General features: G+C 48.5%; 1 protein-coding gene across 2 annotated transcripts in view; it reads left to right on the top strand.

Annotated features, from left to right (window-relative positions):
* LOC140207799 (uncharacterized) overlaps positions 1–26,771 on the top strand; it is a 46,126-nt gene extending 19,355 nt beyond the window's left edge. For both annotated transcript variants that reach the window (XM_072276362.1, XM_072276363.1), the window contains 6 exons: positions 4,013–4,102; positions 17,264–17,377; positions 19,465–19,584; positions 23,686–23,828; positions 24,571–24,635; positions 25,673–26,771. In XM_072276362.1, the coding sequence (XP_072132463.1) occupies positions 4,036–4,102; positions 17,264–17,377; positions 19,465–19,584; positions 23,686–23,828; positions 24,571–24,635; positions 25,673–25,862 (699 nt within the window). In that variant the 5' untranslated portion in view covers positions 4,013–4,035 and the 3' untranslated portion in view covers positions 25,863–26,771. The remainder of the gene's footprint in view (positions 1–4,012; positions 4,103–17,263; positions 17,378–19,464; positions 19,585–23,685; positions 23,829–24,570; positions 24,636–25,672) is intronic.
* The last annotated feature ends 390 nt before the right edge of the window (positions 26,772–27,161 follow it).

The following is a 27,161-nucleotide window of genomic DNA, read 5'->3' as shown; positions in this document are numbered from 1 at the left end:
ACGAAGAGAATCGCCTTGCACGCCGTCCCATCACACATTCTCGTGATCAGACGCAGAGTGAAACTCGCTCCCCACCATCCCGACACAAACTGCCGGGGTCAGAGACAGAGCGAACCTCCCTCCACACTGTCCCATCACGCACTCCCAGGGTCAGGCAGACAGAGTGAACCGCCCTCCACACTGTCCCATCACGCACTCGCGGGGACAGACGTAGAGTGAAGCTCACGCCACACCGTCCCAGCACACAGTCCCGGGGTCAGAAGCAAAGTGCAGCTCAGTCCACACCGCCCTTTCACACACTACCGGGATGGGACACAGAGAGAATATCCCTGCACGCCGTCATATCATACATTCCCGTGGTCAGACGCAGAGTGATGCTCCTTCCGCACCTTCCTATCACATATTCCCGGTTTCAGACGCACAGTGAATCTCCCATCACTGGGAGAGGGAGAGCGAGAGAGAGAGAGAGAGAGCGAGAGAGAGAGAGAGAGAGAGAGAGAGAGAGAGAGAGAGAGAGAGAGAGAGAGAGAGAGAGAGAGAGAGAGAGAGATGGATAGAATAGCAGCACAGTACAGACCCATCAGCCTACAGTGTTGTGCCTACCCTCAAACTCTGCCTCCCATATAACTCCTCACCTTAAGTTACTCCATCTACCTGTCTAGTAGTATCTTAAATATCACTACTGTATCTGCCTCCACCACTGACTCAGGCAGTGCATCCCACTTTACTCTCCGAGTAAAAAGCCTTCCTACTCCTTACTGTAAAGCCATGTCCTCTTGCATTGAGCAGTGGTGCCCTGGGGAGGAGGCGCTGGCTATACCCTTTAGTTATTCCTCTTAATATATTATATAATTCTATCAAGTCTCCTCTCATCATCCATCTCTCCACAGAGTAAAGCCCTAGCTCCCTTAATCTCTGATAATAATCCATACTCTCTGAACCAGGACGCGTCCTGGTAAATTTCCTCTCTACCCTTTCCAATGTTTCCACATCCTTCCTGTAGTGAGGCGAACAGAACTGGACAGAATACCTCAAGTGTGGCCTCAGCAGAGTTTTATAGATCTGTATCATTACCTCCGGACACTTAAACTCTATCCCTCGACTTATGAAAGCTAACAAGGAAAAGCTTTCTTAACTACCCTATCTACCTGTGAGGCAACGTTCAAGGAATCTGGGGACTTGCACATCTGCCACTTCTCAGACCACTTCTGCATCCTATCAATAACTCTCTGTAATCCTCGACAATCCACTACACTATCTATAACACCACCAAACTTTGTGTCGTCGGCAAACTTGCCAACCCACCTTTCTTCCGCCATATCCGGGTCGTTAACAAAAATCACGAAAAGTAGTTGTCCCAGAACCGATCCTTGTGGGACACCACTAGCGACAACTCCACAATCCGAATGTATTCCCTCTACCGCGACAATCTGCCTTCTGCAGGCAAGCCGATTCTGAATCCACCCGGCCAAACCTCCCTGGGACTCATGCCTTCTGACTTCCTGAAAAAGGCTACCGCATTGAACCTTGTCAAATGCCTTACTCAAATCCATGCAGATCACATCCACTGCACTACCATCATCTATATGCCTGGTCACCTCCTCAAAGTACTCTATCAGGTTCGTTAGACACGATCTGCCCTTCACAAAGCCATGCCGACTGTCCCTAATCTGACCATGATTCTCTAAATGCCCAGAGATCCTACCTTTAAGAATCTTTTCCGACAGCTTTCCTACACAGACGTAAGGTTCACTGTTCTATAATTACCCGGACTATCCCGACTACGTTTTTTGAACAATGGACAACATTCACCTCCCTCCAATCCTCCGGTACCATTCCCGTAGACAACGAGGACATAAAGGTCCTCGCCAGATGGTCAGCAATCTGTTCCCTCGCCCCCCGAAGCAGCTTTGTGTTTATTCCGTCAGGCCCCAGGGACTTACCTTTTCTAATGTATTTTAATACCTCCAACACCTGCTGTCCCTTAATATCAACATGCTCCAGAACATCAACCTCACTCATATTGTCCTCACCGTAATCAAGTTCTCTCTCAATGGTAAATACCGAAGAGACGTATCCATTAAGGACCTCACTCACTTCCACAGCCTCCAGGCACATCTTCCCACCTTTAGCTCTAATCGGTCCAACCTTCACTCCTGTCATCCTTTTGTTCTTCACATAATTGACGAAGGCTTTGGGGTTTTCCTTCAATCGGTTTTCTTTTCCTTACCTTTCCTACTCACCAAGACCTCTCATGCCCCCTTCTTGCTCTTATCAGCCCCTTCTTAAGCTCCTTTATTGCTACCCTTTATTCCCCAATTGACCCATCTGATCCTTGCTTCCTAAACCACATGCATGCTGCCTCCTTCCACCTGACTAGATTTACCACCTCACTTGTCACCCATGGTTCCTTCACCCTACCATTCTGTATCTTCCTCACCGGAACAAATGTATCTCTAAAATCCTGCAAGAGATCCCTAAACATCGACCATACATCTGGAGTACATTTCCCTGCAAATACATCATGATAATTCACAATTCACACCCGCTAGTTCTAGCCTTATCGGCTCATAATTTGCCCTTCTCCAAATAAGTTTTTTTTTATCTGTCCTCTCAGATTCTATCCTTTTCTATGATAATGCTAAAGGCCAGGGAACTCTGGTAATCCACCGTAAGCCCGATCCTCACCCATTGAGAGATCTCTGACATGACCCGGTCCGCAACCTAATAATGGATCTAGTATGGCATTCCCCCCAAGCCGGCCTGTCTACATACTGTGACAGGAATCCGTCCTAACACACTTAGCAAACTCTGCCCCGTTCAGACCGTTGGAACTAATCAGGTACAAATCAACGTTAGGGAAGTTAAAGTCACCCATGATAACAACCCTGTTATTTTCGCACCTTTCCAAAATCTGCCCCCCAATCTGCTCCCCGGTATCTCTGCTGCTACGAGGGGGCTTATAGATTACTCCCAATAGAGTAACCGCTCCAATCCTGTTCCTGATTTCCACCGATACTGACTCAAATGAGGATCCTGCTACATTTACTACCATTTCCGAGACTGTAATAATTTCCCTGACCAGTAATGAAAAGCATCCTCCCCTTCTCCCACCCTCTTTATCCCTTTTAAAGCCCTGAACTCCAGGAGTATAGAGAATCCATTACTGCCCTGGTAAAGCCAGGTCTCCGTAATGACAACTACATCATAATTCTATCTATGTATCCAACTATAGAGTGTATACCTGGATACATGCAAAGAGGGTATTCCGTGTATAGAGGGTCCTAATCCCCAGCGATGAGCAGAGCAGTGGGAGAGAACGACGATCAAACCAGGATCCAAACGCGGGTGGAGAGATGTCGAGCCGGATAATAGGGCTCTGAATGAGAGACACGTATCCCTCTGTCTTTCACTCCATCTTCACTCATTGCATCCCTCAACAATTCCCTTCTTCCACTCATGTCCCCCTCCCTTCTATTTCTATCTCCCTCTAACGTCCCTGCCCTATATTCCTCCCCCCTCTCTGTAGCACTCTCTCTCATCCCTCTCATTCTCTCCGTCCCCTCCATGTCACATTCTCTCTCTCCATTTCTTTCCCCGGTCAGCTCTCCCTGTGCTTTCTCCCTCTCTCCCCTAATTTATCTTCAACTATCCCCCGCGTTTACCCCCACGTTGCACCCATTGTCTCCTATATCTGACCCACACCGGTCCTGCTCTCCGCTCCTCCTTTTCTGTCCCCTGTCACCCAATTCTCTATCCCCGATCTCCCCAACTTTCTCTCATTCTGCACTCCTGCTTTTTCTCTTCACTCTAACAGCTCCTCCCCCCGCCGCTCTCACCTCTCGAGAATACCCGCTCTCACACCCTTAATCTTCGTCCTGGCCGGCACTTCCTCCCCAAGCGCTCGGCCTCTTTCCTTATAGGCCTTTGTTTGGTGTTTGCTGGTGTCGGTCTGACCCCCTGTCGTAACTGTCTTCCTCTGACAACGGTTGTTTTCCCTTTCTGAGCTCAGAGACGCAGAGAATCCTCAACAGGATGGACGACAGCGAGACTTACATGAATGTGAATTTCACAAAAACGGACTCACGGTTTCCTTCCCGAGGTGAGTGTGGCAGAGAGACGGTGTGGAGGGAGATTCACTCTGTGTCTGATCCCGGGAGTTTGTGATAGGATAGTGAGGAGGGAGATTCACTCTGTGTCTGACACCGGGAGTGTGTGATGGAACGGTGTGGAGGGAGATTCACTCTGTGTCTGATCCCGGGAGTGTGTGTTGGGACGGTGTGGAGGGAGCTTCACGCTGTGCCTGACAATATACAATAGCCATGAGGTGTAGCAGTAGGCCAACCTGCCCTTCGAGCCAGCACCGCCATTAATTGTATTCATGGCTGATCATCCACAATCAGTACCCTGTTCTTGAATTCTCCCCATATCCCTTGACTCCACTATATTTAAGAGCTCTATCTAACTCTTTCTTGAAAGCATCCAGAAAATTGGCCTCCACTGCCTCCTGAGGTAGAGCATTCCACAGTTAAGAACTCTCTGGGTGAAAACGTTTTTCCTCAACTAAATAGCCTACCCGTTATGCTTAAACTATGGGCTCAAGTTCTGGATTCACGCAGCATCTAGCATGTCCAATTCTTTAATAATCTTGTGTGTTTCAATCAGATCCTCTCTTATCCTACTATTTCCCAGAGTAAACAAGCCCAGTCGCTCCAATCTTTCAACATATGACAGTCCCGCCATCCCGGGAACTAACCTCGTTAACCTATGCTGCACTCCCTTATTAGCAAGGATCTCCTTCCTCAAATTTGGACATCAAAACTTCATACAATGCTCCAGGTGTGGTCTAACCAGGGCACTGTACAACTGCAGAAGGACCTCTTTGTACCTGCACTCAACTCCCCTTGTTATGAAGGCAAACATGCCATTAGCTTTCTGCACTGCCTGCTGTACCTGCATGCTTGCTTTCAGTGACTAATGAACAAGGACATCTAGATCTCGTTGTACTTCCCCTTTCCGCAACTTGACACCATTCAAATAGTGATATGCCTGCCTGGACTTGCCACCAAAGTGGATAACCTCATATTTATGTCATCTGCAATTTTTTTTTTTTATGTCACTTTCAATCCCTTCGTGTAAGTCATTAATGCATATTGTTAATGGCTGCAGTCCCAGCACCGAGCCTTGCGGTACCCTACTAGTCATTGTCTGACAGTCTGAAAGGGACCCGTTAATCCCTACACTTTGTTTCCTGTCTGCCAAACAATTTTATATCCATGTCAGTACCCTCCCCTCAATACCTTGTGCTCCAGTTGTGCCCACCAATCTCCTGTGTGGGACCTTATCAAAGGCTTTCTGAAAGTCCAGGTACATTACATCCACTGGCTCTCCCTTGTCCGTTTTTATAGTTACATCGTCAAAAAAAAAAATCCAGCCGAATAGTTAAGCATGATTTCCCCTTCGTAAATCCATGCTGACTCGGACCGATTCTGTAACTACAATCTAAATGTGCTGCTATTTCATCTTTTATAATTGACTCCAGCATCTTCCTCACCACTGATGTCAGGCTAACTGGTCTATAATTTCTTGTTTTCTCTCTCATAATTTCTTAGAAATTGCATAACATTGGATACCCTCCAATACGCAGGAACTGATCCTGAATCTATAGAACATTAGAAAATAATTACCCTTGTGTCCACCATTTCTAAAGCCACCTCCTTAGGTACCCTGGGATGCAGAGCATCAGGCCCTGGTGATTTATCAGCCTTCAGTCCCATCAGACTATCCAATATCATTTTCTGCCTAATATCAATTTCCTTCAGTTCCTCCGTTACCCGAGGTCCTCTGGCCACTATTACATCTGGGAACACACATCAAAGTTGCTGATGAACGCAGCAGGTCAAGCAGCATCTGTAGGACGAGGTGCAGTCGACGTTTCAGGCCGAGACATCTGGGATATGGTTTGTGTCTTCGCAAGTTAAGACAGATCCAAAGAAACTGTTCAAGACGTCTGTCATTTCTTTTTTTTTTTTTCCCCAGAATAACATCTGTCTTCAAGGGCCCAACTTTGGCTTAACTACTTTTTTTCCTCTTCACATACCTAAAGAAGATTTTACTATCCTCCTTTATATTCTTGGCCAGCTTAGCTTCTTACCTGATATTTTCTTTTCGTTTTTTAGTTACCTTCTGTTGCTCCTTAAGTCCCCCAATACTCTGGCTTGCCGCTCATCTTTGCTGTGTTATACTTCTTCTCCTTTATTTTTATACTGACCCCGGGTGTGTGTAACGGGACGGTGTGGAGGGAAATTCACTCTGTTTCTGACCCCGGGATTTTTAGGTCGGCCGGTATGGAAGCAACTTCATTCTGTGCCTAACGTAGTTTATATGTACTAGGACTGTGTTTTGGGAACTTCAATCTGTGTCTTATCCAGTAAAGTGTTTTGGGAGAGTGTGCTGGGAATATCTTCTGTATGTCTGACACTAGTATTATTTGATGGGACAATACAGAGGGAACTTCGCTCTCTCTCTGACCCGGCGAATCTGTGTGATCGGACGGTTCGGAGAGATCTTCACTTTAAAAGTGATCCCAGAAATGCGTGACCAGTCGGTCTGGAGGGATCCCCTTCTGTGCCTTACGACAGGCGGATGTAATGGGCGATGCGGACAGATATTCATTTTTCCTTGCTTCTATTTTCCAGAGTAGGCGTTGTGGCGAAGCAATATATTTGAAAATGTGATTTAAAGCCTCTCGAAATAAATTCAAAAGAGGAAGAGGTATGTGTAAGATACAGAGAGGTTCCCTCCATAACGTCCCATTACACATTCCCGGGGTCAGATACAGAGTGATTTTCCCTCTACACTGACCAATCACACACTCCCGGGGTCAGACACAGAGTGAATCTCCCTCCGCACCGTCCCATCACACTCTCCCGGATTCAGACACAGAGTGAATCTCCCTTCACACCCCTCCCATCACACCTTCCCAGGGTCAGGCACAGAGTGAAGCTCCCTCCACACCTTCGGTGATACATCTGCACACTTCAACCGGATATCTGTGTCTCGGTTCCGAGCTCCTCTACTTCTCTGTGTGTACAGGATGGTCGTGTGGTTTCACATCTCTTCCTCCCAGTGTCTGCAAACTCACAACCCCTTCACAGCGCTCCCTCCCCTCCGCCTCCCTCCTCCGTTCTACGTCTGGTCAGAAACACATATTATCTCTGAGACAGGCACACAATTACAGACTGCATGAAAGCTGAAGTCATGGTGTGTGGTGAGAAGGGAGAGAGGGAGTAAAGAGGGTGATTCGTTCTGTTTCTGAATCCGTTGGTGTGTGATGGGACAGCTAGGGCGGAGCTTCCCTCTGTTTATGACCCCAGAAGTGAGGGATGGGACGGTGCGGAGGGAGCTTCATTCTCGGTCTGACCCCGGGAGTGTGTGATGGGACGATTCACAGGGAGCTTCACTCTGTGTCTGACCCCAGGGCGTGTGATGGGACGGTGTGGAGGGAGCTTCGCTCCGTGTCTGACCCCGTGAGCTCGTGAATATGTGACGTGATGCTGTGTTGGGAGCTTCACTTTGTGTCTGATCCTGAGGACTGTGAGATGGGCGGTCTGGACGGCGCTGTACTTGTGTCTGAGCCCGGAAGTAATTGTTTGGGCGGTGCCGATGGTCGTGCGCTCTCTCTCTCTCTCCTCTCTCTCTCTTTTTCTCAGACACGCAGACAGACAGACAGACAGACACAGACACACACACACACACACACACACACACACGTATCAGCCGCTCCAGCACATCGCCTGCCGCGCCACCAGCTCCTTAGCCACTACCCACGCCCCCCCCCCGATTTCCAAAGTTCCCATTTCATTTCACCTTCTCCCTTACTTACTGTGGAGGATGTAACTAATCCGGCTGTCCAGTGCGCGGCGCCTTTCCTGGGAACGGAACTGAGTGTGAGTGGCCGGTCACATTTCATTCCGGTGAACGTTCACTATAAACGGGGGAGAGTGGGATGGGAAAAAAAAGTAGGGTAGAGAGTGTGGAGAGATAGAAAGAGAAGGCTAACCAAGGAGGGCAGTGAGATTGCAAGATGAGTTGTCCTGTACCCCATGACGGATTAAAGAACCGGGCACAACTGGAAAACACTTTTGAGTCTAGTATTGCTATCAACTAATAGTAGTTATTATTAACTATGCAAGCAGTTATATATATAACTGGGGTCATTCTCTGTGAGAACAGAGAAGCTGGCAGTATCCTTGCAAAAGTGTAAACATGTTGCAGAGAAACCATAAGGCCATCTCACAGCTGTCTTCGCCTCTGTGTCTTTTAATATTATGGTGCTTGTGCGGAACAAATCTCTCTCTCTCTCTTTCTAAAGGTATAGTCCCTGATACAATATGACCCCTAGGGATACATAACAATATGGAGAGAGGGTAGAGAGAGGGAAGGAGCTGGAGAGGAGAGAACGTGAAGCGGGTAGGTACATGGCACGGGGATAGATAGGGGGAAAGTGACGGATTCAGAGAGCAAAAGGTGCAGACAGAAGGTGATGGACGGTTTGTGAAAGAGCTCCTGAACTCCATTTGAAGTCCGTGCTATTTTTATTGCTTGTTGTCTATATGGCGGCTCAGTCAGTGTATCTGCACGCTTTCAAAACTTCTCTGAAATAATGATAACCACAGGCTTATGTTCCAATGGGTGAATAGAGTCAAATCTCAGATACTGATCAGCGCGCGCTGGTTTCCTGTAAACCTCAATACCTAAATGTCCGCTTTCTTTGATAAGTGCTGCACAGTCTAAAAATGGCAATCTATTGCTGTACCGTCTTCTTGGAGGGAGGGGGTTCGCTTACTGCGGTAAGAATTGCGGGTTTGCCCCGGGGCCTGGTTTCCAGAGCACAGAGAATTTGAAGCCCCGGCAATAAGCAGAGCAATGGGAGCGCTGACGCTCAAACCAGGAATCATCTGGAGGTTGGGGTTGGACGGGGTGGTGGTCGTTGCAAATCTCTCGGACAATAAAATCTCTGTATCAGTGCCAACATATCCGGCCGTCTCTACCTCCCTGTTCAATTGTCATCCCTCACTATTCCGCTTCTTCCATTCCTTTCTTTCTGCCTTCTTCTATTCCTATGTCGTTCCAACTTTCATATTCCTTCTCCCTCAATCGTCCCTTCCCTGCATGGGTGAGGAGCTTCAGTATTTATCCGACACCGGCAGTGCGTGAAGGGACGGTACGGAGAGAGCTTCAGTACTTATCTGACCCGAAACTGTAATAGGACGGTGTGAAGGGAGCATCACTATATGTCTGATCCCGGGAGTCTGTGATGGGATGGTGTGGAGGGAGTTTTGCTCTGTGTCTGAACCTGGGAGCGTGTAATAGGCCGGTGAGTGAGATCGATCAGCAGGAGTATAGGGGCTTTGGGGCTTTACTCCTCCAGGGTGAGGGGTGCTGCAAGCGGAGCAGGCATTGTTAGAGTGAAGAGTATTTAGTGGAAATTAGAGGGGTTGATGCTTCAAGGCGGATTGGCTTTTCGGCCTAGTCCCACTGACCTGCACACGGACCATATCCCTCCATTCACCTCCCATCCATGTAGCTGTCCAATTTATTTATTTTTTTTAAAAAAGGAACCCGCATTTACCACCTTGTCTGGCAGCTCATCCCACACCCCCACCACTCTCTGTGTGAAGAAGCCCCCCCAACAATTGTTCCCTTTAAACATTCTCCCTTCACTCTTAACCTATGTCCTCAGTGGGAAAAGCCTGCTTGCATTCACTCTATCCATACCCATCATAATTTTATATACCTCCATGAAATCTCCCCTCATTCCCCTCCGGGGAATGAAGTCCTAACCTATTCACCTTTCTCTGTAACTAAGTTTCTCAGGTCCCGGCAACATCCTTGTAAACCTTATCTGCACTCTTTCAACCTTATTTATATCCTTCCTGTAATTTGGTGACCAAAACTGAACACAATACTCCAGATTCGGCCTCACCAATGCCTTATACAATCTCATCATAACATTCCGGCTCTTATACTCAATACTTTGATTAATAAAGGCCAATGTACCAAAAGCTCTCTTTACGACCCTATCTAACTGTGACGCCATTTTTTAGGGAATTTTGTATCTGTATTCCCAGGTCACTGTGTCCTACTGCACTCCTCAGTTCCTTACCATTAACCCTGTATGCTCTTCCTTGGTTTGTCCTTCCAACGTGCAATACCTCACACTTGTCTGTATTAAACTCCGTCTGCCATTTTTCAGTCCATTTTTCCAGCTGGTCCAAATCCGTCTGCAAGCTTTGAAAACCTTCCTCACTGTCCACCACACCTCCAGTCTTTGAATCATCTGCAAATTTGCTGATCCAATTTATGACATTATCATACAGAACATTGATATAGATGACAAATAACCATGGACCCAGCACAGATCCCTGTGGCACACCACTAGTCACAGGCCTCCACTCTGAGAACCATCCTCTACTACCAGTCTTTGGCTTCTTCCATTGAGCCAATGCCTAATCCAATTTAACACCTCTCCATGTGTACCTAGCGAATAAATTTTCCTAACTAACCTCCCATGCGGGACTTTGTCAAAGGCCTTACTGAAGTCCATGTAGACAGCATCCACTGCCTTCCTTTCATCCACTTATCTGATAGCCTCCTCGAAAAAATCCAATAGATTGTTCAAACATGACCTACCACGCACAAAACCATGTTGACTCTCCCTAATAAGTCCCTGTCTATCCAAATGCTTGGAGATTCCGTCTCTTAGTACTCTCTCCAATAACTTACCCACTACCAACGTCAAACTTACTGGCCAATAATTTCCCGGATTAACTTTCGACCCTTTTTTTTAAACAAAGGAACAACATCAGCCATTCTCCAATCCTCCACACCTCACCCGTAAACACTGACATTTTAAATATATCTGCCAGGGCACCTGCAATTTCAACACTAGTCTCCTTCAAGGTCCGAGGGAACACCCTGTCAGATCCCGGGGATTTATCCACTTTAATTTGCCTCAAGATAGCAAGCACCTCCTCCGTTTCAATCTGTACAATTTCCATGATCGGACTACTTGTTTCCCTTAATTCCATAGGCTTCATTCCAGTTTCCTAGTCCATACAGGCGCAAAATAAAAACAAAAAAAAAAACATTTATGATCTCTGCCGCCGGAACATCAACCGTCTCGAATTCACCGCACGTTGTTCCCATTCCAACCTCACTCCTTCCGAACGCTCTGCTCTCCACTCCCTCCGCACTAATCCTAACCTTACTATTAAACCCGCCGATAAGGGGGGTGCTGTTGTAGTCTGGTGTACTGACCTCTACCTTGCCAAGGCACAGAGACAACTCGCGTGTACCTCCTCGATCGTGACCCCTCTAAGGAGCACCAGGCCATTGTCTCCCACACCATCACCGACTTTATCCCCTCAGGGGTTCTTCCATCCACTGCTACCAACCTTATAGTTCCCACACCTCGCACTTCCCGTTTCCACCTCCTTCCCAAGATCAATAAACCTGCCTGTCTTGGCAGACCTATTGTCTTAGTTGCTTCTGCCCCACCGAACTCGTTTCTGCCTACCTCGACACGGTTTTATCCTCCCTTGTTCAATCCCTTCCTACGTTTGTTCGGGACGCGTATCACGCTCATAAACCTTTCAATGATTTTAAGTTCCCTGACCCCCACCGCTTTATTTTCACCATCTATGTCCAGTCCCTATATACATCCACCCCCATCAGGAAGGTCTCAAAGCTCTCCGCTTCTTTTTGGGTTCCAGACCTAATCACTTCTCCTCTACCATCACTCTGCTCCGTCTAAGTTTAAGAGTATTAGTCCTTAATCTTAATAATTTCTCCTTTGGCTCATCCCACTTCCTCCATACTAAAGGTGTAGCTATGGGCACCCGTATGCGTCCTAGCTATGCCTGCCTTTTTGTTGGCTTTGTTGAACAATCTATGTTCCGAACCTATTCTGGTATCCGACACCACTTTTCCTTCGCTACATCGACGACTGCATTGGCGCTGCTTCCTGCACGCACGCTGAGCTCGTTGACATTATTAACTCTGCCTTCAACTCTCACCCTGCCCTCAGGTTTACCTGGTCCATCTCCGACACATTCCTCCCCTTTCTAGATCTTTCTATCTCTATCTCTGGAGACAGCTTATCTTCTGATATATACTATAAGCCTACTGACTCTCACAGCTTTCTGGACTATTCCTCTTCTCACCCTGTCTCTAGCAAAAACGCCATCCCCTTCTCTCAATTCCTTCGTCTCCGCCGCATCTGCTCTCCGGATGAGGCTTTTCATTCCAGGATGAGGGAGATGTCTTCCTTTTTTAAAGAAAGGCGCTTTCCTTCCTCCACCATCAACTCTGCTCTCAAACGCATCTCCCCCATTTCACGTACAAATTCTCTCACTCCATCCTCCTGCCACCCCACTAGGAATAGGGTTCCCCTTGTCCTCACCAAAAACCCCACCAGCCTCCGGGTCCAGCATGTTATTCCCCGTAACTTCCGCCACCTCCAACGGGATCCTACAACTAAGCACATAATTCCCTCCACTCCCTCTCCTTTCCGCAGGGATCGCTCCCTACGCGACTCCCTTGTCCATTCGCTCCCCATTCCTCCCCACTGATCTACCTCCTGGCACTTATCCTTGTAAGTGGAAAAAGTGCTAAACATGCCCTTACACTTCCTCCCTTACCACCATTCAGGGCCCCAGACAGTCCTTCCAGGTGAGGCGACACTTCACCTGTGAGTTGGCTAAGGAGATATACTTCGTCCGGTGCTCCCGATGTGGCCTTCTATATATTGGCGCGACCCGACGCAGACTGGGAGACCGTTTTGCTGAACACCTTAGCTCTGTCCGCCAGAGAAAGCAGGATCTCCCAGTTGCCACGCATTTTAATTCCACATCCCATTCCCATTCTGACATGTCTATCCACGGTCTCCTCTACTGTAAAGATGAAGCTACACTCAGGTTGGAGGAACAACACCTTATATTCCGTCTGGGTAGCCTCCAACCTGATGACATGAACATTGACTTCTATAAATTCTGCTAATGCCCCACATTCCTCTCGTTCCCCATCCGTTGTTCATTTATACACACGCATTCTTTCTCTCACTCTTCCTTTTCTCCTTCTATCCCTCTGACTACACCCCTTGCCCATCCCCTGGGTCCTCACCCCCGCACCTTTTCTTTCTCCCTGGGCCTCCTAAATCCCCTCATACCCCCTTTGCCAATCACCTGCCCATCCCTCCCCCTCCTGTCTTCTCCTATCATTTGGATCTCCCCCTCCCTCTCCAACTTTCAAATCTCTTACTAGCTTTTCCTTCAGTTAGTCCTGACGAAGGGTCTCGGCCTGAAACGTCGACCGAATCTCTTACTAGAGATGATGCCTGGCCTGCTGCGTTCGCCAGCAACTTTGATTTAAGATCTCCCCCATTTCTTTTGGTTCCGCACATAGCGACCACTCTGATTTTCAGGAGGACGGATTTTATCCCTTACAATCCTTCACTTTGACTGCCAAGGTAACCTCATGTCTCCCTGTTTCCTATACATGTAATACAACTCTCTCTTCTACGTGGATTACTGGACTCTCCTACAAGGAAGGTGCGACCTCCCCAGACGAGACGTTTTAATTTCAGTAAAATTTAAATCAATTTAAGTTTAATTGTAATTACATCATACATGAATACCCGTGAATACAGCCGGCACAAAAACATAGAATATAGAATAGTACAGAACGGTACAGGCCCTTCAGCCCACAGTGTTGTGCCGACTCTCAAACACAGCCTCCCATATAAGCCCCACCTTAAATTCATCCATACACCTGTCTAGTAGTCTCTTAAATTTCACCAGTGTATCTGCCTCCACCACTACTCAGGCAGCGCATTCCACGCACCAACTACTCTCTGAGTAAAGAACCTTGCTCTAATATCCCCCTTGAACTTCCCACCCCTTACCTTAAAGCTATGTCCTCTTGTATTGACCAGTGGTGCCCTGGGGAAGAAGCGCTGGCTATCCACTCTATCTATTCCTCTTATTATCTTGTACACATCTATCATGTCTCCTCTCATCCTCCTTCTCCCCAAAGAGTAAAACCCTAGCTCCCATAAGCTCTGATCAATGCATACTCTCTAAACCAGGCAGCATCCGGGTAAATCTCCTCTCTACTCTTTCCAATGTTTCCACATCTTTCCTATAGTGAGGCGACCGGAACTGGACACATTACTCCAAGTGTGGTCTCACCAGAGTTTTATAAAACCACATCATTACATCGCGACTCTTAAACTCTATCCCTTGACTTATGAAAGCTAACACACCATAAGCTGTCTTAACGGCCCTATCCACCTGTGAGGCAACTTTCAGGGATCTGTGGACGTGTACCCCCAGATCCCTCTGCTCCTCCACACGTCCATGTATCCTGCCATTTACTTTGTACCCTGCCTTGGAGTTTGTCCTTCCAAAGTGCACCACCTCACACTTCTCCGCGTTGAACTCCATCTGCCACTTATCAGCCCAAATCTGCATCCTATCAATGTCTCTCTCTGCAATCTTTGACAATCCTCTACACTATCTACACCACCACTACTTCCGAATGAATTTCGTTAATAAGAATCACGAAAGGTAGAGGTCCCAGAACAGACCCTTGTGGGACACCGCTAGTCACAATCCTCCAATATGAATGTACTCCCTCCACCACGACCCTCTGTCTTCTGCAGGCAAGCAAATTCTGAATCCACCTGGCCAAACTTCCCTGGATCCCATGCCTTCTGACTTTCTGAATAAGCCTACCACTCTGCTTAAAGTCGGTGTTAAAGGGAGCAGCCTACACTGTGAATTGTGGGAAGTATTGAAGGAGAGAGGGACTTTGGTCTACAAGGCTGGGATACACATACTGTGAATGGGACTGGGCGCCAGCGCCCTCAATGGGACACTGTAAAAACCCTTACGGTGACACTGCCCCACACACCTCACCGTGACACCGACACGTCCTTCATCGTGACATCGATATACCGTCACGACCTGTATCGTAACACTGACACACCCCTTCCCGACTCCATTACCCCTTCCCTTCATGAAGACCTCCCATCTCCATGCGACACCCTCTCCCGTGCACAATTGCTCTTCTTCGGAATCCACTAACTCCGCTACGCTCCTCCCCGTCCCGGTGACCAACTCTATCCCCTAGAGATCTCCATATCTCAGAGTTTTCACTTTCCTCCTATGGTTACCCATAGCCGCCCATTTTTCTAAGCTCCATGTGCCTATCTAGGAGTCTCTAAAAAGACCATTTCAGATCCGCCTCCAGCACTGTCCCCTGCAGCCCATTCCACTGATTCACAACTCTCTACGTTGAAAACTTACCGCTGACATCTCCTGTGTACCTACTCACAGGAACCAGAAAAACCCTGGGAAAATGTCTCTGAACATTCACACGATCAGTGTCTCTCGTCATCTTATACTGTCCATCAGGTCACCTCTGTCCTCCGTCACTCCTTGGAGAAAAGACCGAGTTCACTCAACCAATTCTCATATGGCATTGCTCCCCAATCCAAGCAACATCCTTGTAAAAATCCTCTGCTGCCTTTCTATGATACCGACATCGTTCCTGTAAAGAGACGACCAGAATTGAGCACAGTACACCAAGTGGGGTCTGACCAGGGTCCTATATAATTGCAACATTACCTCTCAGCTCCTAAATTTATCCCACGATTGATGCCGTGACAGTGACGCTTTCTTCATCGTGACAATGATACACCGACACGTCCTGCATCGTAACTCTGACACACGCCTCCCCGTCTCCATTATCCCCTTCCCCTCAAAAACACCTCCGAACTCAGTGACACACGTCCTCCTCTGCACACCTCCATGTCTCTGTCACGCCCTGACTCCACTACGCTCCTCACCGTCTCCGTGACCAACTCCATCCCCGGGACACCTCCACATCTTAGAGCTCACAACTGGCCCCTTCCACAGGTTATTAATCTCTCGGCTCTGAGTGTCTCCACAGCTCTGAATGCACAGGCCGGTCGTTTGGACAGAAAAAAAAGAAACTTGCATCAAAGGTTGCAATCTTAACACCCTTTGTCTGGGCTCCTCCCTCCTCCGATTCTGTCGGGTTTCAACACATTCACAATCCCCGGGAGACACACATAATTCGGGATTACTGAAATCCGAAGTGCTGGTTATTAATGAGCGGTGAGAATCAGGGAAGATGGGAGCTTCGCCCTTTTTTTCACACCGGCAGAGTGTCAGGCGATAGTTTGGCGTTTAATCAGACTCCAGTCAGAGATAGGGAACGAGAAAGTTGGAACTTACCCTTTATGGGAGCGTGCATTAAAATCAGTACCTTACGGAACTTCCGGCGTTGAGCAGCAAACAATCATGGGACGGGATTCATTACAAGTGCAAACAAATTTAGGCAGCGGCAAGTGGAGCGGCGAAGCTCGGAGCGGACATAGGAAGACCATACAGTTTAGCAAGCGGGTCATGAGGCAGTATAGACCCAATCTGGAGGAGAGCTAATATCCGAGCGGGGTGGTTTGCCAGTACTGAGCAGGAGGGTTTTTGGACAGAGTTTGTTAAACTCGAGCTGCTGGGAGATAGGGCACAGAGTTGCAGAGCAGATAGTGGAGTCAATCTGGAGACGGATATTCCAGAGACGTCAGAAAATGGCAGGCATCACATGGTCGAGCAAGACGTGGAAAGTGTCCCGTAGTGCTTATCTTTCAGTGTTGGGAGTTTTACATACAGGCAGGTGAGCTCAGGGCATGAATCAACACTTTGCCGTTTGATATTGTAGCCATTATTGAAACTCGCCTGCAGGAGTAGCAAGCAGGACAGCTCAATGTTTCGGGGTTCACTATTATCAGACGTCAAAAGTCGTAAGGAGTTAAGGGAGGAGGGGTGACTTTACGAGGCAGGGAAAATGTTACCGCAGTACACAGTGAAGACAGACAAAGAAAGTCTTCGAAGTGAGAATTTTTGGGTGGAAATAAGGAATAAGAAATGTATGACCACGTTCTTCGGGCTTCATTATAGACCAGCGAACTCTGACCTTAACCTGTGCCTCTGGTGGCGGTCCCACCTAATCTCCGTGTAAAAAAGCCTGCCTGTTGTGTTCTGTGATTTACGTTCACTGCTTTGCATCAGCGAAAGAGAGTGATTTGAACTCAGAAGGTGGGAAGAGCAGAGGTGGGGTAGGTCAGGGAATATGATGATGGACTGACAATGTCAAGGAACGATTTTGTCCTCAGGCAACATGGGCAGTGAACGACCCACAAGAAGAGACAGATCAGTCGCAAGCATATGGCTCATCTGCGTTTTAACAACGGCCCTCGTTATCACGGGTATCTGCTGGTGGATTCATGGTGAGTTGAACAACGGCCGGAACGAGTAAATCGTAGGGAATAAAAATGGCAACTGTAATAGCGACACGTTCTCAACATTTCCCAGAAACATCCTTTACGGTAATATCAACACATCCCTCACTGTGGTACTGACGGGTCTCTCAGCATGACAACGACTCACCCCTCACTGTGATACAGACACAACCCCCACCAACACATCCCTCAACATGGTACCGATATATCCCGCAACGTGATACCAACACACAACGTAATGTAATAAATATTCACTGTAACACTGTCACGCCCCTCGCCTTGGCACCGACACGTCACGCCCTGTGACGTGGACACATCCGTCACTGTGACACAGACACGACCATCACTTTGAATCCGACTCAGCTCTTATCATGGCGGCCGCTCCACCAAAACACCGACATAACAGTCACCGTCACAAAGACTCAACCCCCGCCATCACACCGAAAAGCCCCTCAGTGTGTCACCCACTCAGTCCTCACCGTGACAACAACATTAAACTTACTATGACACTGACACATCCACTGTCACCACAACAGACCCTTCCCCGTTACACAGACACACCCCTCACCGTGACAACGACATTTTCCCTCTTAAACACCAATACACCGCACACTACGACACAGACGCTCGTCTCACTGCAACACCGACAAACTTGCCACTGTGACCTCGACATATCTCCCACCGTGACACCGAGATACACCGCGATGTGACCCGGTACACCTGTCATTCGGACCCAGAAACGCCTGTCACAGTGACAGTTACACATCCCTCACTGAAACATCGACTCGCTGTGACAGGGAATCAATTATCACCGCGATACTGACGCAGCCCCGATCGTGACACCAACAAAAAACACGCTGGTACCGTGATATACCCCTCAGCGTTTCCCAGCCAAGTACCTCACGGTGGCTCCGACGCCCCTCACGGTGCCACCAACACACCCCTCGCTGTGACATCCTCACCGTGTCACTGACACAGCACTCTCCGTGACCCGAACAGTAGATTGACGCTGACACAGTGTCAACGCCAAACATAGCTCACCATCTCAGATCAGCTCCGACCGAAACTACAAACTCCTCAGGGAAGAATATCAAGAGATGAACAGGACCCAACGCCAATGTCGACTACCAGTCCATGAGTTAACCTCAACCTTTGAATCAAAGATATCTGCGATTTCCCAGCCGGATCTCTCCCAGAGAACCTGGCTAAGGCGACTCCCAAACACAGCTCACAGTGACACCGACATGCCCTTTACCGTGACACTAAGACACAAGCACTGTAACACCGAGAGGCTCCTCAAAGCGAACCGTCCAGCTCCGCGCCGTGACAAAGACTCACACGTCACTGTAACACCCCTTACCGAGACAGCATTGCCCCTCAACATAACACTGATACACCGCTCACTGAGGCAACTACCCACACTTAACCCTGACACAGGCAAACCCCTTACCGTGATACCGGCACCTAAATTCACAATGACACAGACATAGTACTCTCCACGACACGGACACACACACGCGTCAGCCTGAGACAGTCATACACAGCGTGGCCATGACATGCTTCTCACGATGACACAGACACGCACCGCTCAATGAGACCAACACCCACACAATATACAGATACTCCACTCACTGCGACATCGCCAGAACCGTCATTCTAAAATTTCCCGCACTCTGACATTTCCTTCGCCGTGACGTGGAGATACACTTCATTGTAACCCGGCACACTTCTCGCCAGGGCACAGAAACTCCTATCACAGTGACACCGACACGTCCTTCTCAGAATGTAGAACACGGCCCGCTATCAGACAGGGAACCAATCATCACCACGATACTGACACAGACCCCATTGTATCAACAACAAAACCTTCACCAGGTCATTGATATATCCCTCAGCTTGAGACAGACACTCTCCTCATGTTTGCGCAGACGTCTCACACTGTGCCACCAGCACATCGTTCACTGTGACACCATTCACCGTGACAATCACACAACACTCTCTGTGACCCGTTCGGTAGCATGACGCTGACTCACGTGTCACTGTAAACGATACACATCCTTCACCATCTCTCCCAGTATCACAGATTCGTCAGTCTATGATCACCTCTGACCGAAACTGTACTGAGACGGGAAGGAAAGACAGATCTGTCAACGAAATCAAGGCTCAGATCTGTGATCTAATGAGCAGCAAAGGAGGTGAGGCATCATCCCCCTCTTTAACCCGCTCCTCATCACAGGGCAGGCATAGAGAGAGGAAGCTCACTCTGTGCTTGACATCGGGAGCGTGTGAAGAGGTGGGATGGAGGGAGATTCACTCTGTGTTTGACAGGCTGAGTGTGTGATGGTGAAGCCTGGTGGAAGTTTAACTCTATCACGAAACCCAGGAGAGTGTGATGCGGCGCTGTGGAGGTGGATTCATTGTGACAGATGACGGGAATTTGAGACGTAACATCACAGCTTCACTCTATGTCTGAATCAGGGAATCTCTGATGGGACTGGATGGATCCAGCTTCACTCTGTATCTGACAGTGGGACAGCACCCAGAGAGCTTCACCACATGCCTGATCCCGGAAGTCTGTTATGGTACCATGTAGAGTGATTTTCACTTTGTAGAATCTAGGAGGATGTGACGGAATTCTGCAGAGAAGGCTTCACTCTGTATCTGACCCCGGGAGTGTCTGATGGGACGGTGTGGCTTCAGTCTGTCTCTGACTTCCGGGAGTGAGTGAGGGGACGGTGCAGTGGGAGCTTCGTTCAGTGTCTGAATCAGTGAGTGTCTGATGGGATTGTGTGGATGGAGCCTCACTCTGTGTCTGAATCCGGGAATGTGTGATGGGACCGTGGAGAGGCAGTTAATCTCTGTGTCTGAATCCAGGAATGTGTGATGGGATAGCGCAGAGGGCCACTCACTCTTTCTGACACCGGATTGGGTGATTGGATGCTGTGGAGGGAGTCTGACCCCGTGAGTGTGCCCGGCATGGTATGGGCTGCTCAGAGAGAGCTTCAATCTGTGACTCACCAGGGGGTGTCTGACACTTTCCTCGGTGATGTGATGAGAAGACGAAGAGGGAGAATTACTCTCCCTCTGACATTTGTCGTGTGTGCTGAGGGAGTTTCTTTCCGTGTCTGACCGCTGGGGTGTTTGATGGGGTCGCGGAGAGAGTGATTGACAGTGCGTCTGACCAAGGCTGTGTGTGATTGGACTTTGTGGAGGGATCTATATTCTGTTCTCTGACCCAGGGAGTATGTCAGGGGCGCTGTGGAGGGAGCTTCACGCGGTGTCTGACCCTGGGAGTGTGTGATGAGACAGTGTGGAAGGAGAAACACCCAGTATCTGACCCCGGAAAAGCGTGACGGTACGGTGTGCAGTGATCGTCACTCCAGGTCTGACCGCTGGAATGTGGGATGAGGCCATGGGGAGAAAGATTCACTCTGTGTCTCATCCAGGCAATGTGTGACGAGGCTTTGTAGGGGGAGCGAAACCGGGTTTCCATACCTCTATAACTCTAGGAATGAATGTCCACATTGCATTCCCGTTCTCAACATCAACTCAACCTGGATGTTCATCTGTTTGATATTTGCACAAGGACACCAAAGTCCCTTTGCATTTCTGCATTTTGAATTCCCTGCGAACCTAAATAATAGTCTGCCTGTTTATTTCTGCTACCAAAACACATGATCATACACTTTCTGTCATTGTACTTCATTAAACGTTTCTTTGCCCATTCCCCGAAACTATCTAAGTCTCTTTGCAGGCTCTCTGCCTCCTCAACACTACCCGCTCTTGTATCATCGGCAGGTTTAGGCACTAATCAATCAATACCGTTGTCCAAATCAATGAATCCGTCGTAAAAATCAGCGGTCCCAACACCGACGGGTGTAAACTCCACGGGTAACCGGGAGCCAGCCAGAAATTAATTCATTTATGCCCATTTTTTTTTTTTTTGCTAACCTGCCAATGCCCGAGCCATGCTAATAACCTCCCTGTAATTCCAGAGAACATAGAACATAGAATAGTACAGCACAGTACAGGCCCCTCGGCCCACAATGTTGTGCCGACCCTCAAACCCTGCCTCCCATATAAGCCCCCACCTTAGGTTCCTCCATATACCTGTCTAGTAGTCTCTTAAACTTCACTAGTGTATCTGCCTCCACCACTGACTCAGGCAGTGCATTCCACCATCAACCACTCTCTGAGTAAAAAACCTTCCTCTGATATCCCCCTTGAACTTCCCAGCCCTCACCTTAAAGCCATGTCCTCTTGTATTGAGCAGTGGTGCCCTGGGGAAGAGGCGCTGGCTATCCACTCTAACTATTCCTCTTATTATCTTGTACAGATCCATCATGTCTCCTCTCATCCTCCTTCTCTCCAACGAGTAAAGCCCTTGCTTCCTTAATCTCTCAGTCTCTTATTTTCATGGTCTCTTATTTTTTATAGGCAGCCTCATGAGCGGCATCTTGTCAAAGGCCTTCTGAAAATCCAAGTGCACCATGTGTACTGCATCTCCTTTATGTACCGTCCTTGTAATTTCCTCAAAGAATTGCACTAGGTTTGTTAGGCAGGATATTCCTTTGAGGAAAACACGCTGGCGTTGGCCTCTCTTCTCCTGTGCCTCCAGGTACTGTGCAGTCCTACTCCGATCAACCGATTCCACCAACTTCAAAATCAAAGTTGACAGGCTCACAGATCTAAAGTTTCCTTTTTTTCTGCCTGCCACTCTTCTTAAAGAGCGGAATAACGTCTGCAATTTTCCAGTCAGCCGGTACAATGCCAGAATCTATCGATTCTTGAAAGATAATCGGCAATGCGTCCGCAACCTCTCCAGCTACTTCCATCACAACCCGAGGGTGCACTCCATCAGGTCCAGGAGATTTTTGCACCCTCAGACCATTAAGCTTCCTGAGCATCTTCTCTGCCGTAATTGTCACTGCACAAACTTCACTTCTCTTGACACTCTTGAATGTGCAGTATACTGCAGACCCATTGCACTGTGAAAACTGATGCAAAATACGCATTCAGTTCCAATGCTCCTTCTCATTAAAATATTTCCAGCATTATTCTCTATTGGGCCCATATCTACCCTCGGCTCCCTTTTACCGTTGATATACTCAAAAAAAAAAAAAAACTGTTAGTATCTTCTTTGATATTGGTCACAAGCTGCTTTTCATAATTCATCTTTTCCTTCCTTATGACCTTCTTAGTTTCCTTCTGCAAGATTTTAAAAAACTCGGAAGTCCTCCATGTTCCCACTAGCTTTGGCGTCCTTCTGTGCCCTCTCTTTTGCTTTTACTTCGGCTCTGACTTCACTTGTCAGCCATGGTAGTGTCTTTCTTCTATACGATAATGTTTTCTTATTTGGAATATATCTGTCTTGCATTTCACTCAGTTTTCGCAGAAATCCTAGCCACTGCTGCTCATCTGTCCTTGTTGCTTGTGCCCTCACCGCAACACCGACATGACCCTCACTGTGACACGGAAACAAGCATCACCGTGATACTGACACAAACTCACACCTCACGGTGGCAGCGCGCTCTGGACTGTGACACCGATAGGCCCCTCATTCCTGATACTAACAGGCCCCTTACCGTGGCACATACACGATCAGTACCGTGACATACAAACCCACCACTGGGACACGAAACCATCACATCCTCATTGTAACATAGCACTCGTCACCGTGACGCCAACACGCTCCTCAGTATGAACTCCACACTATCACACCATGACACTGACATACCTCTTTCCGCGACCCGCCCAGTAAAGTACTGCTGTCTTACACGTCACTGTAAATGCTGAAAATCCTTGGCCATCTCTCGCAGTATCACAGATTCTTCAGTCTCCTATCATCTCCGACATAAAATACCAGCTACTTTGGGAACAGTACAGGGAGATGAAGAGAACACAGTTGCAATATCAACAGCAGGACTATGAGTTGAACTCGACTCTTGAATCAAAGGCTGAAATTTGCCAATTTCTGACGAGTAGCAGAGGTAAAACGACATCGCCCTTGCCCGCTCCTCATCACAGAGGGAGAGAGAGAGAGAGAGAGAGAGAGAGAGAGGGAGAGGGAGAGCGAGATAGAGATGTGATGGGTCGGTGTAGAATGAGCTACACCTTGCGTCCCAGCTGGGTGTGTGCGATGAAACGGTGTGGTGGGATTTTGACGATGTGTCTGGTCCATGGTGTATGCGAAGCGAGAGTGTGGAGGGAGCGTCATTGTGTGTCTCACCCCGGGCGTATGTCTGCCATGGGAAGGTGCGGAGGGAGATTCATTGTTCCGTATTCCTGATTTCCAGATCAACCGTGTTCCAAGCACTGGATCAGAAATAAAGACCGGTGTTATTATGTCTCCACGGTTGACACATCTTCCTTCAGAGCGATGCAAGAATGCTCAAACAGTGATTCAAGGCTTCTCGAAATCAATTCAAGGGATGAAGCGGTATGTGTCACGCCACGAGAAGATCCCGCAGTAACACAGGAATCAACACACACCACCGAGGTCAGATACAGAGTGTAAACTCACAATACACTCCCAGCACACATTCCTGGAGTCAGACCAGAGTGAATCTCCCTCTTCACTGTCCCTTCAAACATTCCCGGGATTAGACACAGAGTGAATCTCCCTACACACCGTCCCATCACACAATCCCGGGGTCAGACACAGAGTGAAGCTCCCTCCACACCGTCCCATCACACACTCCCGGGGTCAGACACAGAGTGAAGATCCCTCCACACATACTCCCGCTACCAGACGCACTATTAAGTCCCCTTCACAGTATGCCATCACGCTCTGCCGGGATCAGACGCAGAGTGAAGCTCCCTCCACACCGTCCCATCACAGACTCCAGGGGCCATACACAGAGTGAAGCTCCCTCCACACCGGCCCATCACACACTCCCGGTATCAGGCACACTATTAAGTCCTTTCACAGTATGCCCTCACACACTCCAGGGGCCATACATAGATTGAAGCTCCCTCCTCACCACCCTATCACACACTCCTGGTATCAGACTCAGAGCAAAGCACTCTCGACTCCATCCCATCACACACTCCCGCGGTCAGAAACCGAATGAAGCTCTCTCCGCACCGTCCCATCACAATTCCGGTTGTAAATAAACTGAAAGAAGCTCCGTCAACAGTTTTCTATTTTTGGCGTAAATCAAATAATTTTAATTTCTCAGAACTTTGTCTCCCGCAAACTTGTGGACGGAGACCGTTCATATTGGATTGGAAAATGCGAGAACTGGTGAGATTTGGACTGATCTGTGGGGTGAGAGTTGGGCATCGACATAGTCCTGACGGGAGAAAATGGGATTAGTTTACGATTAGACTACACTAGGTTGTCGGAGAGTGTGGTACAAAGGGAACTTTTTCGGGCCTGCGTGTTTGTCGGGGAAAGACAGGGCAGTGGAATTATTTCCGATACTGTCAGGAGGCCGTGGGGAGAGATCAGTACACGGAGATTATGTTGTTTCTGACGCATGTCGGGGTGGAGAGCGCGGTGAAGTGGGATTATTTTGGAGATAGTCGCTGGGTTGTGAGGAGAGGGAGCAACAGCGGGAATAGTTTGGTGAATGATATAGATCTGAGGGGCAAGAGTAGGACAACTGGATTAGTTTGGAGACCGATACAGAGCGGTGGGCACAGAGTGTGTTGATGGGATTAGCTTGTGAACGGACGCACGGATGCGGAGAGAGGGTGCCAGCGGTATAAGTCTGGAGATGGACCAGAGGCGATGGTGAGAGCGCGGTGCAGTGAGATATGTTCGCAGACAGACACAAATCTCTGAGTCGAGGGAGGGGCAACGGGATTAATCTGGGACGACATAGGGTTGAGGGAAGAGTGTTGACCAGTGGTATTCATTTCGGGACAGCCAAAAGTCTGTGGTGAAACGGTGGGACAGTGGTGCTTGTTCCAGGACTGAAACAGATCTGAGGGGAGAGGGTGGCCCTGTTCGATTTGTAGGGGACTGACAGAGGACTGTGGTTTGGAGGCAGTTCTGTCAGTTCCTTTGCGAATACATGGGGCTGTGGGGTGATATTGGGTCAGTACGATTATTGGGGGGATGACACAGGATTGTCGGGAGACATTGGGATCGTGGTATCTGTCTGGGTACTGTCACGGGGCTGTGGAGAGAGAGTGGGTGAGTGGGATGAGTTTGCGGACTGACACACGCTGTTAAGAGAGAGCGATGTTATGGGATTAGCTTGTGGACGGTCTCGGCTCGGGTTCTCTGCTGGAGCTGTTTTGTCTCTGTTTAAATTGTTTAATCCTCTTGGACAGGAATGTGGCCTTGGCTATCTTGTACAAGGTGTCTTCTGTAACATCGGACTGCAAAGACTGCTATTCGTACCCAGGGAGTTACCCTTGCAATCGTGATCGGCGTTTCATCTGCGAGAAGTCAGCACCTTTGCTCCCGGAGATTCCTGAAAGGATCCACAATCTCTGTCAACAGCCAATGGAGACGACATGAATCAAATGACTAACCCCAGTTTTTCCTCCTTCTCTCTCCTTCTCTCTCACTCCTGGATCCTTTCAATTTTCCTCCCAACGCTCTCTGCCCCTCCTTCCTACTCCATCTCCTCCCCTTGTCGCAACCATATTCTCCCCACCACACACCGACAAACCTCTCTCTCTATGTATCACCTTCTTTCTCGCCATTTCCTCCTTCCCGCTTTTTTCCGCTCCATCTAACTTTCTCTCTACCCCTTCACCTCCTCTTATTTCTTCGCCCTTTCTCCGCTCGCTCTTCCTCTGTTCGCTCTGTCCACAACTTTCAAGTCTATGCCCAGTTCTGACGCCTCTCTACCCCTCTCTCTCACTTCCCTCCCCGTTCTCTCTGAACCATCCGTCTCCCTTATCTCTCTCTCTCTCGTTCTCCTTTCCACCCACTCTCAGCTCAATCCTGTGCTGTCCGGTTCTCGATAACCCAACCCTGGGTAAAAGTCTATGCCTATTCCCTCTGTCTGTGGCCGTCTTGTGTTTATGGAACTCTGTAAATTTACAAATACGCTCCAGGGATTAAAGTTCCAACCTTCCCTCACTCTCTCCATAACTCAGTCCCTCCAGTTCTGGCAATATCCCCGCAGAACTTCCTGTACACGCTATCCAGTTCAATGGCATTTCCCATAAAGCACAGCGTCCTTGCAGACCTGTTGTCGCACTGCAACGTCATCTCCCGACTCCTGTAGTCAGTGCCCTGACTGGTGAAGACCAGCCTGCCGGGTGTCCTCTCCACACGTATCAGATATTTTCCACCCGAATCGCTATTTGTTTTATTATCTGATACTTATGCAGCCTGGAATGTGTTCTTTAGCAACATCGGTACAGCGCAAAGATGTAAAATTACTGTGAATTACAAAAAAAAGACAATAAAAACATTAAAAAGTCGATGTTGGTGCGGAAGAGTTCAAAAATGTGTTGTTGCAGGTTTAGAAGTTGTTTTCGAATCGTTGAGTGTTCAGGCTTCTGTACCTCTTCCCCGATGGTAGTTTTCAGCAGGGACCTTGTCCCGGGGTGAGGGGCTTTACTGATGGAGCCGCCTTCTCGAGGTATCGCATCTTGAACATGTCCTCGATGCTGGGGAAGGTGACGCCTTTGATACCGATTGATCTACATCCCTCTGCAGCCTCCTGTGACCCTGTCCGCTGCAGCCTTCTCTCCAGGCGGCGATGCTACAAGTCAGCATGCTCCCGACAGTTCATCTGTAGAGATTTCCTAGTCTTCAGAGAATGGAGAAATCTTCTCAGAACCCTGACTTCGCCATACCTGT

This window comes from Mobula birostris, chromosome 13 (assembly GCF_030028105.1).
Source record: "Mobula birostris isolate sMobBir1 chromosome 13, sMobBir1.hap1, whole genome shotgun sequence".
Taxonomy (NCBI): Eukaryota; Metazoa; Chordata; class Chondrichthyes; order Myliobatiformes; family Myliobatidae; genus Mobula; species Mobula birostris.
This window is presented reverse-complemented; position numbering and strand designations above follow the sequence as displayed.